The sequence below is a fragment of the Mytilus californianus genome, unplaced genomic scaffold (assembly GCF_021869535.1).
Source record: "Mytilus californianus isolate M0D057914Y unplaced genomic scaffold, xbMytCali1.0.p SCAF_1, whole genome shotgun sequence".
NCBI lineage: Eukaryota > Metazoa > Mollusca > Bivalvia > Mytilida > Mytilidae > Mytilus > Mytilus californianus.
In genome coordinates this window covers 84778050-84795367 of record NW_026262581.1, presented here as the reverse complement: position 1 = coordinate 84795367, position 17318 = coordinate 84778050, and the positions used below count along the sequence as shown (strand labels likewise).

Sequence of the window (17318 nt, the reverse complement as noted above, 5' to 3'; positions counted from 1 at the left end):
CTTGGTACAGGCATTTTCTTATGTAGAAAATGGTGGATTGAACCTGGTTTTATAGCTAGCTAAACCTCTCACTTGTATGACAGTCGCATCAAATTCCATTATATTGACAACGATGCGTGAACAAAACAAACAGACACAATAGGTAAAGATGTCAAAAATAGGGGTACAGCAGTCAACATTGTGTTATCATCTTAATCACTATAAAAACAAACAAATGTAACGAAGAAGCACAAAATGGCATACATCAAATTTGACATCCTCATTTTGCTTATATTATACGATATTATTTATCTATGTAAAATCCACCCATAAAGGATTGAAGGTTTTAAGTACTGGCGTAAAATCGCGGGTTTGAAATTCGCACAGGTAGACATAAAATAATTTTGTCGTTCAAAGTATGACGGGATACATAAATACAGAGTCACGTAAAATGGATATAACAAAAAAAAAAAAATTAACAGTAAAAGTAATATTAATAAATAAAATAAAATAATTGTGTGGTACAAAGTATGACGATATACATAAGTACAGAGTCACGTCAAATGTATATCACAAAAAACAGACTCAACAGTAAAAGTGATATTAATAAATAAAATAATTTTGTCGTTCAAAGTATGACGGGATACATAAGCACAGAGTCACGTCAAATGAATATCTCAAAAAACAGACTTAACAGTAAAAGTAATATTAATAAAGATAAATAAAAGAATACTATAACACGTTATTAAGATGATAAACAACGTCAGTTCGCAAAATCTATACTTCAAGACCATCGTGTATTATTTGTGAAGTTGATACGGAATATTTATCAACAAGTTCTTGGTACCTTCCGATGAACTTTTTTAGAAAAAGGACGAGACGTTCTTTGGCATACCCCTGGTTCATCAACTTTCTGCTCAGACACTGGTGACGTTTTACAAAGTCTGCGTAGGAGCTGCAAGCTCTTGAATATCGAATAAGTTGGGAAATGTATATCCTATATGCAGGTGAAGTTGGTATATTGCTACTAAGGTGGGGGAAATTGATAATTTCAAAATTCAAATCGTCTCGTTTGTCATAGATTCTGGTACTGAGATGACTGTGTATGTTAAATTCGATGTATAAGTCTAAAAATGAGTCGGAGGAAGCCGTGTCTGTTGTTTCTTTAATTTCTAGTTCTGGTGGATATATTAATGGAACCCAATCAGAAAAGTTCGAATTGTTAATGGAAAGAACATCATCAATATATCTGAAAGTGAAATTAAATAACCTTGCTTCTTTGATCTTCTTGTTTTTGGCAAGTGTCTGTAGGAACTCCGATTCATATGAAAATAAGAATAGGTCGGCAAGGAGAGGCGCACAGTTCGTTCCCATAGGAATGCCGACAATTTGTTGAAAGAGTCTACCTCCAAATTCAACAAATATGTTGTCAATAAGAAACTCCAGCATACTGATCACTTGTTCCTCTGTGTAGCATGTTTTGCCCTTTTGTTCACTATAAACAAAATATGCCTTATGGTATCCCAAAGTAATAAATTTATAGCGTATGCTACCATTTTTATGATGAAAAGCATAGTGGATTATTTCTTTTAGACGGTTTTTCAATTTCACATGGGGAATGGTGGTATACAAGTTTGAAAAATCAAAAGTTTTGATAGAACTAATTTCAGAAAAAGACCGAGATTTAAAATTATCCAGACGTTCTTTAGAGTTTTTAAGAATCCACATATGGTTAATACCACTACGCGAGTAAACAGTTTCACAGTATTTCTGAAGACCCTCTTTCACTGCGGACAGAATTTTAGTCAATCTAATGGACAATTCTTTAGTGGAACATGCAGATGAGCCGGCAATGTACCGTTGTTTGTACGGAATTTTGTGAAGTTTAGGTATCCAATACAAACAAGGTAAGTCCTCCGATTTGTTGCTCAATGCAATGTTCATTGAAGCCATGAAGGACTTATGATTCGCCAAAATCTCATCCTTGTCAAATGATATGTTTTTGTATGTGGGATTACCTGAGTGCTCATTTATTCCTAATTCTTTTACAAGACACTCGTAGTAATACGATTTACATATAAAGACAATATTATTTGAAGCTTTGTCCGCAGGAACAACAACATACTTATCTTGAAGAGATGATAGGCATTTCACAGCCTCTTTGTCTCTGAATACGGACTTTGGTCGATCATTCACACAGTTTTTCAACTTATGAATGCGACGTTTTATCAGAGACCTGATTGTTGTGACCCATTCTGACAAAGTGTCTAGTTGAACTTCTCGTTTAGCCCATGCTCTGGCGTAGTCCTCAATGGAATCCATAATTATTTTAATGTTATGGTTCCAATTGATGTGTTGGAGTTCTCTAAACTTAGGACCATGAAAAATCATCTTTCGGAGATTTTCATTGTGAATTATGTTTAGATCCCCAGTAATAACATGGTCAAGGGGCTGTAATTGTAAGGCGAGTGGGAACAGTCACATGTCAGAGGATTTTTGAGGTATTCTTCTAAATCAAGGTCCTGTAATGCTTGTTTATAGTTAAATATTTTGGATGCAATGGTTTTGGTGTAACTGTAGGGTACAATAGGAACAGACTGATTTTGAAAATAAATAGGAATTTTAGATGTTACCTCCTTGTGATGTAGAACGTTGCTGGTGTTGATTGTATCAATCTCTCTATTGGTAAAGTAAACAGGAAGGAATTTCCTCTTTTCCTCATGTAAAGGTTCCGATCTTACTGGTTTAAAAAGACGGAAAAGAGCTACATCCATATTATACTGACAAGTCTGTATATTGGAGAAAATGTATTTATGCATCCTTTGTCAAGTGCATAATCTCTCAAACATTTTAGAAAATTAACAGGCAGTGAAAAAAGAATAGTTCTAATGTAAAAGGGGAATAATATAAATTCTACAATGAGTTAAACAAAATCTTGATCCTGTGTATTATTACAAACAATTGTACGTTTTTGTTTTTGATTTAAGTCGAAAAATGTGTGTTTGTACACCCCTCCCTCAAAAGAAAGCTGAACGGTCGTTACCTCATGGAAACTGCTCATCTGATTTGATGTATTTTTTAGGATTCTATGAATGTCATTATTTTGCACAATAAAAGATATTGGTAGGAATGCTCAGCAATGCAGGATTACTGCATGTTTAAACTTTTAAGTTTCCCCACATTGTCTGTTACCTACATGTAAACTTGTTCTGGACATGGTCCTGTTGTCATCTATTAATTAATCCAACGGGTTGACTACGATGTAGAAATATGTTTATCCCATGATAATCTTTCGGCTGTAAAACCCATGCAAAAAGTTAAGCGTTCGTTTGGCTGTGCAGGACGTCAAAATCCACAGTTGTGCCTAGTCAGAAAGTATCGTGTAAAGAGTGCTGAACTCTTTGCAAAAAACTAGCGTATTTTTGCAACAAACAAAACCTGAAAAAGCATTTAATGACGTCACAGTTAACTTCATTCATCAAGTTTTGACTGATATTCACATTCTTTAACAATTTTATCTGATGCTTTAAGATATGATACTTAATTGAACCTTACCATATATTTTTCTCGGTTGTTTTTTGGGAAGTGTTTTGGAAAAGAAACAATTGATATTCAAATAACACTATTTACGACATGTATGAGAAAGGTTCTTACTGTAAGCAGCATGCTTACATTTTGTCATAATTGTATAAACAAATGTCTTAGAAAAAAATATATATAATAATTGTGTAATGAAAGAAAATTAGATCAACTAAACAAATTCTTAGAATTATAATCATATCTACATTACACATTTCATTTTGTAGATTCTATTCTCAAAACGTTTACAAATGATCGAAGAGCAAAACATGTGACGTTTTGCAATGCTTTCCTTGGTCAAACTCAATTATCCGTTGATATCTATGATAATAATACTTATAATAAACATTGACATATGATTTGATTTCACATGATTGATTTTCCGTGTATTAAATCTTGTACAAATATAAAAATAAAATATGAGAAACAATTCGGGATCAATGACAGAAAAGGTAACGAACGTTTTATCAAAAGTGAACTTTACAACAAAAGCGAAGGAATGAAAATTTAAAAAAATCAACAAGTTTAATTAATTTGTTAAGGTAAAAATGAGTGTACGTTCTTTCCTTGATATATATGTTAAAATGTAAACTAAATCATCGGCGTTTTATGAAAATCTATCAACAAATCTAGTTTGAATTTCCGGGTGTATTAAATTAGAATAAGAATAATGTCAGAGTGTGATTAATCTAGATTTAGAATAAAGGAAAAAATGGCGAAAGATACCAAGTGAACAAATTATAAATCAAGAGAAACTGACAACTCATTTGCAAAAAAGAAAAGACAGACGACGAAACGATAAACACGTTCACATAGCCCTCAACAGAAAATTAAAACAACACAAACCATATAAAAACCGGAGGTGATCTTAGTTGCTCCGGAAAGTTAAGCAAATCCTTCTTCACTAGTGACACCAATCATGTAACAAATGGTAAGTACAAATTCGGTGATAAGTGTCATTTGATGATTTCACCATCGGGAAAAAGGAGAACGTAATTGTGGTTATGACAATTGAAACATATTCGTATTCATCTTTGACACAGATATTCCATTATAGTCAAACAACTCGTGATGGCATCCGTAAAACTTTTCGAAGGGATGACTTCAACTTCACCACTTGAAACCCTTATTTCAATAACTTCTTTGCAGACAGGAAGCCTTTATCAATAAAATAATGGTAGAAGACGCAAGCTCTTGGATATCGTAACAACTGGGAGATATCTACACCACATGCAGGCGCTGCTGGAATGTTCCTATAAAGAAATGAAAAGTTTACAATTTAAACTTTGAAATCACTAGAATAAACGTACTTTTTTCAAAATAATTAAATCTTGATAATTAAATTACTTTTTTATATAATTTTGACTGCCAATACGATATATTCTTTTTCTCAACTGAGATAAATCACGCCGTTGTAAACGAGCCTTAGATACTAGCGATACGTTTCAACCTCAAGCGAAAAGCATGATATGAACAATTATCCAAAAAAAGACAAAAGAAAAAATACACAAAATAGCGATAATTTATGTTAAAGTGTGCATGTTTATGTGTATTAGACATCATGAGAAGATACGTACGCTGGTTTGTTAGATATATAATGATATATATAGATATACTTCTAAACGCAAAACATGTTTTTTGTAGACGAAGCCTTTAAAACAGAAGCTGTTATATTTAGCTTCATGTGAGTATTAAATAATTGAAACAAACAACTTCAGAAAAAAAGATGGACAAGTTTCAAACTTCGGGAGAAATGTGAACAGTTTCTTTAACATTATTATATTGATGTTAAACATATCAATTTTTTAGGGCAATTATCACGATTTTCTCCGTTATGTATTCCTATACAAATGCTTTATGTGGTCTTTAGCTTTACTTTTTGTGGAATTAGGAGGTAGGATAACTGTTTAATTATTCAAAGAATAACCAATCAAATAATTCTAATATAGAAAGCATATACAAGATTCAGATTCAATCTCACCACTTGTAATTCATAAACAAACAGCACATACAAAGTATATACACGGTATAAATCAAACACTCTACAAAGTTTTTATACACGTGTCTTTTACTTAAGACCTTAGAGAGAATGTAGAATATATTGTGCATGAAATTTCCCTGACATATAGCAATGAGTGACCAAACTTCACATTGTAGCGCATGGGTTATAGTTAGAGGTTATAAGTCACGAGTTGAATATTTTTCGATGTTTGAATTCTTGGATTAATAATTCTTTTGATTACAATTTAAAAATAAAATGCTCTGCTGGGCGCAGCTTGATACGACCGCAGAAGTCGAACCCTGAACAGTTGGGGCAAGTATGGACACAACATTCAAGTTTGAAACACACTGAATTTGGATTGTGATTAAATATTTGACACAGCATAGGCTTCTGACACAGAATGAATGTGGTCTAAGTCGTAAAAACTTATAAATTTTTTATTTACCTATTCAAACCATATCATTATTATTAGCTTTAATATATATAAATCAGAAATAACCAATTTAAAATTGAAAATTTTAAAGAAAAAAAAAAAAGGAAAAAAAGGGAAAAAAACATCCCTCCCCCCAAATTTTTTGAACCCCCTTATGATTCATCACCCCCAAACTCAATCCCAGCCTTCCCTTTGTGGTATGGTACCTTGCAGTACAATTTCAGAGAGATCCATACACTTGAACACAAGTTATTGTCTGGAAACTAGAAAAAATGCTTGTTTTTTTGCCCCTTTTTGGCCCCAAATTCTTAAATGTTTAAGGCAATTACCCCATAAACTCAAACCCAGCTTTTCCTTTGTAATATGGAACCTTGTAGTACAATTTCATAAAGATCCATACACTTACACACAAGTTATTGTCCTGAAACTAGAAAAATGATAGTTTTTTGCCCCTTTTTGGCCCCTAATTCCTAAAATTTTGAAGCAATTACCCCCAAAATCAATCCCAGCCTCCCCTTTGTGGTATGGTACCTTGCAGTACAACTTATGAGAGATACATACACCTGAACACACGTTATTGTCTGGAAACTAGAAAAATGCTTGTTTTGCCCCTTTTTGGTCCCTTATTCCTAAACGTTTTGGGCAATTACCCCCAAACTCAATTCCAGCTTTCCCTTTGTGATATGGAACCTTGTAGTACAATTTCAAAAAGATCCATACACTTATACACAAGTTATTGTCATGGAATTAAAAAAATGCTTGTTTTTTTACCCTTTTTTGGCCCCTAATTTCTAAACTTTTGAGGCAATTACCCCCAAAATCAATCCCAGCATTCCCTTTGTGATATGGCACATTGTGGTACAATGTCAGAGAGATCCATACACTAACACACAAGTTATGTCTGGAAGTTACAAAAATGCTTATTTTTGGCCCTTTTTTGGCCCCTAATTCCTTAACTGTTGGTACCATAACCCCCAAAATCAATCCCAATCTTCCTTTTGTAGTATTGAACCTTATGGTAAAATTTCATAGAGATCCATTCACTTAAACTAAAGTTAGAGTGCGAAAACCAATGTGTCTTCGGACGACGACGACGACGACGCCAACGTCATACCAATATACGAGCGCAAAATTTTGTTGCGGTCGTATAATTAGAAGATGTTGCATGATTGCCAATAAGACAACTCTCCACCGGAGAACTAACGAGGTAGAAGTTAACAACTATAGGTCACCATACGACCTTCGACAATTAGCCTTATCTATACCTCATTGTTGGCTATAAAAGCTCCAAAATGACAAATGACATAATAGTAAAAAAGAATAGAAAATGCAAAAAACGTATTTTAATTTGTTACATTATATGAATGAAAAACACATGTGAAATTATAGATTTATATTTCTCTGGAAAATCACGGCATTTTCACTGCAACTAATGTAATGGTGTATTTTAATTTGAGTGCCTCGGTACAGTGCATACAGTGATCATTTGAGTACCTTGAATGCAACATCTGGTTCGTCTCCTTTGTGTGTTTATAATATTTGCGTCGTTTTCTATTGACAACTAATATTGTGCGTTTCAAAGACTTTAATTCCATCGTACAAATGCAAATAGTGTTACTTTTTTGGATGGATGGATGGATAAAATCTTGAATAATATACATATATGTCTATGCAGCGTGTGCATGTGTAAATTTCTGAGAGTTGAAGACTTGTGATGAGTTCAAGTTTTAACTATATCTATCAAAACATGTATTGATATTTGCCATAACGTTGTAACATATATTCCCTGATTTATTTTTATACATTTAAGGTATCCTGTTACTATTTTCCGTTTACGTTCTTCTCAGACAGCTGTTTGATAGCTCAAGGGTAACAAATTTACCAGTTCCTTTATACAGGAGAAACATGTCAACAACACATTTTGATAGAGTTACAAGGAAAAAGAAGGGGTCAATATGTCCTATTTTACAAGGTGGTCTCGGAAATAGATTGTTTCAATTTTCTACTTCGTTTGCTGTTGCAAGGACTAAACAAATGGAGCTTATCGTACCTCCCGATGCTGAAATCCGGAAAGTGTTCGAAATTAATGTGACATCCAATAAATCAAAAGGCTTATGCAAGGGGTTTCGAAAAGTTTTAGATAAAGCATCTCCGACATACAACAAAAGTTTACTAAATTTTAGTTCTGAAGATAACATTCAACTAGGATATGGACTTCAGTCATGGAAATATTTTCACATGTATGATAAGGAGTTACGGAAGCAATTAACATTTCGAAAGCATATTCAGAATACTGCAGAACAGACCATTTGGAAAATACTACAGAGACGGAAGATTAAGTCTCGCAAAAGTATTACTTTGGTAGGTGTTCATATAAGGAGAGGTGATAAGGTAGGAAACCATGACGGATTTAATATTGCAACACCCAATTATTTAAACAGATCTGTGAACTATTACGCTAAAAGGTATGCAACTGTTATATTTCTAGTTATATCAGATGGCATGGCTTGGTCTAAAAATAATATGCCTTCTCATGTTCCTGTAGAATTTATATCCTTAGGGAAAAGAGAATTTGATATGGCAACTGTCGTTGCTTGTGACCATACAATCATGACAATAGGAACTTTTGGCTGGTGGATTGGTTATTTAACTGGTGGAAAAGTGGTTTACGTTAAAGATGCTGCAAAAAAGGGTTCACGATTTGAACGCATACTTAATTTTGAAGACCATTTCTATGCAGAATGGGTAGGACTTTAATCAATAAATTTTTGACAAATTTTGTTTTAATGTGCTATATATCTTATGCAAACATATTGGGTATTAAGCATTACTGACCTTGAACGTCTTGTGATTCAACTTTTGGAAAACTGCAAGAGGAAAAAAAAAACGAAATACATAAAAGTGCCTTAAAACAATAAGTTTTCTTAGAAAATGATCAGTAATAACATAGTGAACCATCGAACTGTCAAGATTATTTAAAATGCAGTTATCGTCATTAATGTACATTTGTTATTGTCAAGATATAGAGATACAAAATTTGCTCATTTGACAGATCTCCCAACACGTGTTCGAAAGCAGTAGTTCACCGTTTTCTCCACCACTGTTTTTATGCATTAGTTGTGACCCTAGCAGGTGTTTGCTGAGCTATTTCTATGACTTTTCATAGATCTCTATGTTAAACTGTGTTCCATGGTGACATCAATCAAGGATTTTTAGATAAGTAGCAAAAGCTCAAAAATAGCAAAATGCAGGGTTCAAAATTAACTTTTTTCAATAACCTGCCATTCGGGCATATAACTATGATATATTACTTATCCTAAGGAGATAACCACTTTTTCAAATTGTGTGCATGCGTAAGAAATTTCTACACTGTCATTTATGGACATAAACTCATGTAAAATTCAGCTTTCAGTTTTTTCCTTTGAGGCCCGCCAAAAAGTTCTCCAGAGTCAGTTGTCATGCCATCTTAAATCGCAGGGGCTCGTCGAGAAGTGTCTTTAAAACATAATGTTATATCTATCAAATGATAACACTAGAAATAAAACAATTTTTCCTGGAATTTTGTGCTTTATCTGGGATTGATACTGGCGTTGCTCTAATATATATTTACCCACGGAATCCTGTTCCTTGAATAAAGTAATGCTGAAAGTTTAGCAAGCTCATACATAAACATTATATATGAAATCCTTTATAAACTAAATCCATTGGATATTGGATGTGTACTGATTGATAATTTTCATATGATTAACATATCTACAAAAACATGAAACGGATTGGTCCGTTAGCATTTTTTCCTTGACTTACTATTCGATAGACCATATTGCCGAAACTGCTTTCGTAACTTTCACTGTGATCCAGTCAATAAGGATTGAATTCATGTTTTCTTTCGGACCTTTTTCAGTTTGTGAGTTAATTTGCCTAGTTTACACATCAACAACCTCTAAAAAAATGTGTTCCGTCCTATAACATGTTAGTGTTAGACATACGAGTTTGTATTAGTAGTTATTTGCTTTGAACTAGCTTTCAGTAACTGCGAGTACTCTCGGATTTGTGCTTTTGTGTTTTTGCTAAGGTTTGTATGTACTTTGAATGTATCTGATGAGTAAAGCCCTTTTTAACAGAGTTTTATAGTTTGTTCTTTTAAGTTATTCTGTCACATCACTGTCCCACTTTCAGGGGGATTGACCCAGAAAACATGTTCATCCCTGCCACATTCTGTATGAGCCTGTCCCAAGTTAGGAGCCTGCAATGCAGTGGTTGCCGTTTGTTGCTAAATATCATATTTCTTTTTTCGTTTATTGTTTTGTAAATATAATCAGGCTATTAGTTTTCTCGTTTAATACATTGATCATTTCAGGATCTTTTATAGCTCACTATGCGATATGGGTTTTGTTCATTGCTGAAGGCCGTACAATGACCTACTGTTGTTAACTTCTATGTAATTTGGTCTCTGATTGAGATTTGTCTCATTGGCAATCCTACCACATCTTCTAATTTCTTACATTTTCCTTTATTTCACTTTGTTCAAGGTTTTTGAAAGTTTATGATTTCAAGTTGATCTCAAATTTATATTATTGAGTCTCGGATTGTTTTTTTTTTTTTAAGTAACCAAGTCTAATGTTTACTTGTTCATTGGTTAGGATGACTTTCTCAAAGAAATTGTAGCAGCTGTTATTTTCAAAACTTGATAGTGTCATTAACTTAATATCTGGTTATAATGTTAAAGAATTGAAAAAGCTATCTGTATTTATTTCCAACATGAATTACTGCTAAACTATTTTTCCACTGTGCTGACGTTTATTTTTCGAGTATGCACCAAAACCTTTGTTTGCTATTTCAGGTATTCAAAATACTTATTTGGCCCTTGCAGCCATTTAAAAATTCTGATCTATACAACAAAATCTACATAAGGCAAGAACCTTCAAATATGAAGATTCTGAAAATTGGTTCTAGTTGGCATGAATGATTTTGCAGAAGATTAGAACGTGAAAAGTTTACAAACGATGTATGAACAGTGACAATATCTCACACGATCCTTTGGGCATAGGTGAGCTAAGAAGTTCAGAAAGTATTCTTGTATTGTGTGTCTAAAATGTTGTCTGCCTAGACTCCCAGGGATGGGTTAAAGTTATAAAAACGAAATTATTTTTAATGAAAATAAAAGCATAATATTTTAAGTTTGTGAGTTTCTTCCCTCTACATAAAAACGACGAATAAATAAATGATCGCTTGTACTTGAGACTCTTTAGTGAGCAGTGCAGACGGTTACTAAACTGGAGACAGAGAGATATGTCTCGCCTTTATGTTATTTTGATAATATTATCCAAATGTTGTAATTAAAATGGCTATATTTTAACATGTAAACAATGCAAAACATTTAAAGTCTATGAACCATAACTTAAGGAGAAGGGAAAATTACCTCTCGGAAATGCCTATGCGAATTCAATTGCATACAAAGTACGATTGAATTGTCATACATAATTGCCTTTTAGCTGAGATAAACACAAACTTTAAGAAGTAAACTATGCAGAAGTTGTAAAGTCAATGACCCATGATGAGGGGGAAGAGGCCAATGCTAATACAGCTGCATACTTAATATCGTTGACTTACAATTAATGAATTATCACAAACTTGATATGTAAATTAAACTATGCAAAAGTTTCAAAGTCTATAGACCATGCCTGAGTGGGCAAAACCGAATAATTTTAATGGAAACGAGATGTGCCAATGCTTATACAACCGAATACCAAATATCATTGCCCTTAAAGTAGTGGTTTCCCTTAAACTGACCTAATCAAAAATTGCATAGTCAATACTTCATGATGAGGTTGTGGCGGCGCATAATAATCTTCATTAAAATACGATATGCCAATCCTTAAACAACTTTATGCCAAACACAATTGACCTACCACTGGTTGTTTCCTTTAAACTGACTTAATCACAGATTTTATCATGAAAACTTAGGAAATGCTTCAAGGTCAACAGGTCATGACTGAGGGAAAGGGACCAATTGTAGGCTTCATTATACCTTGTGTTGACAGTTGTTAATGAGTTTAATATTTTATGCAAAACTTTTCAGCTTTCATACATTATATTTTATATGTAGAAATGAATAGTCCGTTTTCAAATTCTAATTTCAAACAGCATAACAATAAGTTGGTATCAATGCAAAAACCGTTATACTACATTTAGACAGAGAGCTCAGATATACTTTGCCCACAACTTGAAGTACTAAAACAGTTTGTTTTTAAAGCTGCATGGAGATGATGAAAAAAGACAAAAAAATGTATTCTATATGATGTAAAATCCATCAGAAGCTGTGGAAAAAATATTCAGTACAAAACTAGTAGAAGTCACTACATGCACAAAATATATGAATGACTGAATGAATAAATATTTTGGTATTATTAAAGTGCAACTTAAATTATAACAAACAATTATGTTCAAATATACTAATGGATTTCCAGCCGGACAAATATGCCTATAATACCCGTGGCACTCATGCCACATCTTCTTATTTATATTACAATGCACTGTCATGATATGATACGCATTATTCTGGATTATTGAAAAAAAAAATTCAAAATTTAAACGAAGATATAGAAGGAAACGTAATCAATTGAGCACAGATTGTCTGATAAGAAAACTGTTCAAAATTAAATTAGAAACAATTAGTAATTATTACAAAATAAATGTGTTAATCTGATGTTTGCTGCTAGTGTATTTAGATCGATGTTGTAATTGTCTTAGTTGTCGTTGAATAGTGTTGTTCTCAAATGTTCATAACGTTTAAAGTACAACATAATATATGCCAAGTACTTACCAAGCAACTTTTTGACACATGAACTGACTTCCACCTTTAGATAAAAGCGCTTCGGACACATGAAATTTATAACGTGTTGTTTTCATTTTTTACAGCACTGGGTCGGTACCTCTGCTGGTGGACTGTATCATCAGCCAAGTAGTCAGTACTTCGATGCTGACATGATTAATAACAAAACGTTATAAAATTGTCCGTTTATAAAATTTGAAATTATTAGAAACTAAGGTTTCAACTCCCTCAGGCAAAGTTGACCTTAGATGGACTTGGCTATTTTTGGGTCTTTATTGGTATTATAGCTCTTCAACTGTTTCGGTTTTATACATCCTTGGCTCTCAAATATTCGGCTTTGATCCAGCAAAGCGCTTTGGACGCATGAAATTTATAAATAGTAAACACTAGGTGAAAAAGAGACAAAAGATACCAAAGGGATATTGAAACTCAGTAGTAGAAAATAAACTGACAACTCCATGGCCAAAAAGTAAAAAGACCATTAAAAAAACAACAGTACACAAAACACGACATAGAAAACTAAAGACTGAACAACACAAACCCAATCAAAAATTCGCGATGACTTCAGGTGTTCCGGAAGGGTAAGCAGATCCTGCTCCACATGTGGCACCCGTCGTGTTGCTCATGTAAGAACGAATTCAGTGATAAGTCTAATTCGGTAGGTCACATTCGGGGAAAACGTCGGGATTGATGTTTTGACAAGAAACTATTAAACCAAGACTTCATCACATGGAAGCTATTAAACCAAGAGTTCCTAAGAAGTTTCTGCATGAAGTCAGCCTCATATGAATAAAAGAAAAAATCGGCAGGAAGAGGAGTCCAGTAGGTTTCCGTGGGAATGCCGATTGTTTGTTGAAAAAAAAAGTTAGGTGAACATTTAATACTATGAAATGTTAGTTTAAGTACCGTTTGTCTTAAAATTATAATTTTTGTTTACAACAACACAATGGCGGGATGTACAAGTACCGAGCCACGTCTAAAGGATATTACCAAAAAATGGACCAAACAGTAAACGTAATTAATTTACAAAGACAAATAAAAGAACACTATAACACGTAATTAAGATTATAAACAACGTCAGTACCCAGAATCTATACATCAAGACCATCATGTATTATTTGTGAAGTTGATACGGAATATTTATCAACAAGGTCTTGGTGTCTTCCGACGAACGTTTTTAGAAACAGGACGAGACGTTCTTTGACATATCCCTGGTTTATCAACTTTCTGCTCAGACACTGGTGACGTTTTACAAAGTCTGAGTAGCAGCTTCAAGCTCTTGAATACCGAATGAGTTGGGAAATGTATATCCCATATGCAGGGGAAGATTATATATTGCTACTACGGTGGGGGAAATTGATAATTTCAAAATTAAAATCGTCTCGTTTGTCATATATTCTGGTACTGAGATGACCGCTGATGTCAAATTCGAGGTACAAGTCTAAAAATGAGGGGGAGCCGTGCCTGTTGTTTCTTTAATTTTCAATTCTGGAGGATATATTAATGGAACCCAATCAGAAAAGTTTGGACTGTTTATGGAAAAAACATCATCAATATATCTGAATGTGAAATTAAATGATCTGGCTTCTTTGATCTTCTTGTTTTTGATAAGTGTCTGAAGGAAACCCGACGCATATGAAAATAAGAAGAGGTCGGCAAGGAGAGTCATACACCTTGTTCCCTTAGGAATGCCGACAATTTGTTGAAAAAGTCTACCTCCAAATTCAACAAATATGTTGTCAATAAGAAACTCCAGCATACTGATCACTTGTTCCTCTGTGTAGCATGTTTTACCTTTTTGTTTATTTATTTAGCTTATGCTACATAAAGGCAACAGTAGTATACCGCTGTTCAATAGTCATAAATCGATAAAGCGAAAACAAATCTGGGTCACAAACCAAAACCGGGGGAAACACATCAACTTTAAGAGGAAAACAACGGAACAATAGAAACATTGAACTGCTACAAACACAAACGCCAACATACATAGAAACGAACTATTTGATAACAACTGCCATATTCCTGACTTGGTAGAGGACATTTTTGGAAACCATTTTCATATTGAAAAGCGTTGTGGATTATTTCTTGAGAACAATTTTTTCAATTTCAAAGTGGAATGGTGGTATACAGGGTTGAAAAATCAAAAGTTTTCATAGAATTAATTTCAGAGAAAGATCAAGATTTAGAATTATCCAGAAGTTTTTTAGAGATTTTTAAAATCCACATATTGTTAATACCACTACGCGAGTAAACAGTTTCACAGTATTTCTGAAGACCCTCTTTCACTGCGGACAGAATTTTTGTCAATCTAATGGACAATTCCTTTGTAGAACATGCAGATGAGCCGGCAATGTACCGTTGTTTGTACGGAATTTTGTGAAGCTTAGGAATCCAATACAAACAAGGTAAGTTTTCAGATTTGCTGTTCAATGTTATGATCATTGAAGCCGTGAAGGACTTATGATTTGCCAAAATCTCATCCTTGTCAAATGATATATTTTTGTATGTGGAATTACCTGAGTGCTCATTTATTCCTAATTCTTTTACAAGACATTTGTAGTAGTACGATTTACATACAAAGACAATATTATTTGAAACTTTGTCCGCAGGAACAACAACATATTTATCGAGAAAAGATGATAGACATTTCACAGCTTCTTTGTCTCTGAAAACGGACTTTGGTCGATCATTCACACAGTTTTTCAACTTATGAACTCGACGTTTTATCAGAGACCTACTTGTTTTGACCCATTCTGACAAAGTATCTAGTTCAACTTCTTCTCGTTTAGCCCTTGCTCTGGCGTAGTCCTCAATGGAATCCATAACTATTTTGAAGTTATGGTTCCAATTGATGTGTTGGTGTTCTCTGAACTTAGGACCATGAGATATCACCTTTCTGAGATGTTCATGTTGAATTATGATTAGATCCCCAGTAATAATATGGCCAGAGGGGCTGTAAATATAAGGCGAGTGGGAACAGTCACATGTCAGAGGGTTTTTTAGGTATTCTTCTAAATCAAGGTCCTGCAATGCTTGCCTATAGTTGAATACGTTAGGTGCAATGGTATTTTTGATGATTTTGAAAATAGAGTGGAATTTTAGATGTTACCTCCTTCTGATGAAGAACGTTGCTGATGTTGATTGCATCAATTCCTTTATTTGAAAACTTAAATGGTAGGAATTTCCTCTTTTCATCATGTAAAGGTTCCGATTTTACTGGTTTAAAAAGACGAAAAAGAGCTACATCACAAATTATACTGACTAGTTTGTATATTGAAGAAAATATATCTATGCATCCCTTGTCAAGTGCATAATCTCTCAAACATTTTAGAAAATTAACCGGCAGTGAAAAAAGAATAGTTATAATGTAATGTAACCCTAGCGGATGATGAAGATGTGAAGGATGGTTAGCAAAGCTCCCAGAGGGCAATCTAAATTAAGAAGACTTTTTACATTGGGCCGATGGTAACGTTTTTGCCCATGACTACGCTGGTGTCTTAAAGTAGTATTAAATAAGCCCATAACATTAACATCACTGCAGGCTGGACTTGACAAATTTCCTACTCCTTTGATGTAATCATTGCAACCATATGGCATTGCAGTATCTAGTTCCTTTATCCAGAAATGTTCTCTATCTTTTAGGAAAGGAGTACATATTATAGGGCTATTGGTGGGGTGATAAATTTTTCTCGATGATGCGTACTTTCATAGATAAACTGAACAAATAAGAAAAAAAACACTCATAACATTTTCCCTTGCACTTAATGTTATGCATTTAAGAGTTATTCAGTTCAAACGACCGTTTTAGTATTAAATTTTTAATGTAATGTAACCCTAGCAAATAATTAAAATTCAACTGTCTGATCACTGCTGTCAACTTGTGTTATTGAAAAGTTCTTTCTTGATATAATTCAGAATTATTGTACAAGGATTATCCATGCAGTTCAGAAAAAATCATTCACAACTTTGTCCTTCATATAAACTTTTCTTCCTTCTGAAGTTCTGTACATGTAAGTAAATAAACCATAAATCTTTGTACATTCAAGATATTAATCATTAGACATTCCTTTAAATAGCACATAATAAAATTGGGATGTGGAATATAGGGTGCAAGAAAGTGGAACCTAGAGAAAATTACCATACAAGAAAGCTGGACTGGAAAATTACCATTTCATGTGCCCTCCCCCTCATATATGTTGTAGATTTTCCATAGGGAAAAGTTGTGGTTTGAATATAATTGTTTAAGGCTCTAAATATCTGCAGCAGTTGTTTGTGTCACTAAACTGCCATCTAAATGACATATACATGAGGATGTGTATGGGGGTTTACAGAATAGAGAATAATGGGCAAAATATATATAAAGAATATAAAAAAAATGGATCTAACAAAATAAAGAATAGAGAATAATGTGGAAAAGGTATAAAGAATAGAAAGAGAAAATAGCCTAAAATTTAAAGAATAAATAAATGAAGGACCCCACATCCAGACCCTCA

At 33.6% G+C, this 17318-nt stretch overlaps 1 protein-coding gene across 2 annotated transcripts; it reads left to right on the top strand.

Moving 5' to 3' along the window:
- The first annotated feature begins 3919 nt into the window (after positions 1-3919).
- LOC127725246 (galactoside alpha-(1,2)-fucosyltransferase 2-like) lies at positions 3920-9552 on the top strand. Of its 2 annotated transcripts, none has more exons than XM_052232111.1 (3): positions 3920-4010; positions 5203-5242; positions 7804-9552. In XM_052232111.1, exons 1-3 carry the CDS (start codon positions 3978-3980, stop codon positions 8748-8750), a joined length of 1020 nt encoding a protein of 339 aa, XP_052088071.1. In that variant the 5' UTR covers positions 3920-3977; the 3' UTR covers positions 8751-9552. The 2 variants fall into 2 exon arrangements, with proteins under 2 accessions (XP_052088071.1, XP_052088080.1); XM_052232120.1 differs by lacking the exon at positions 3920-4010 and adding an exon at positions 4109-4489.
- Positions 9553-17318: the final 7766 nt, after the last annotated feature.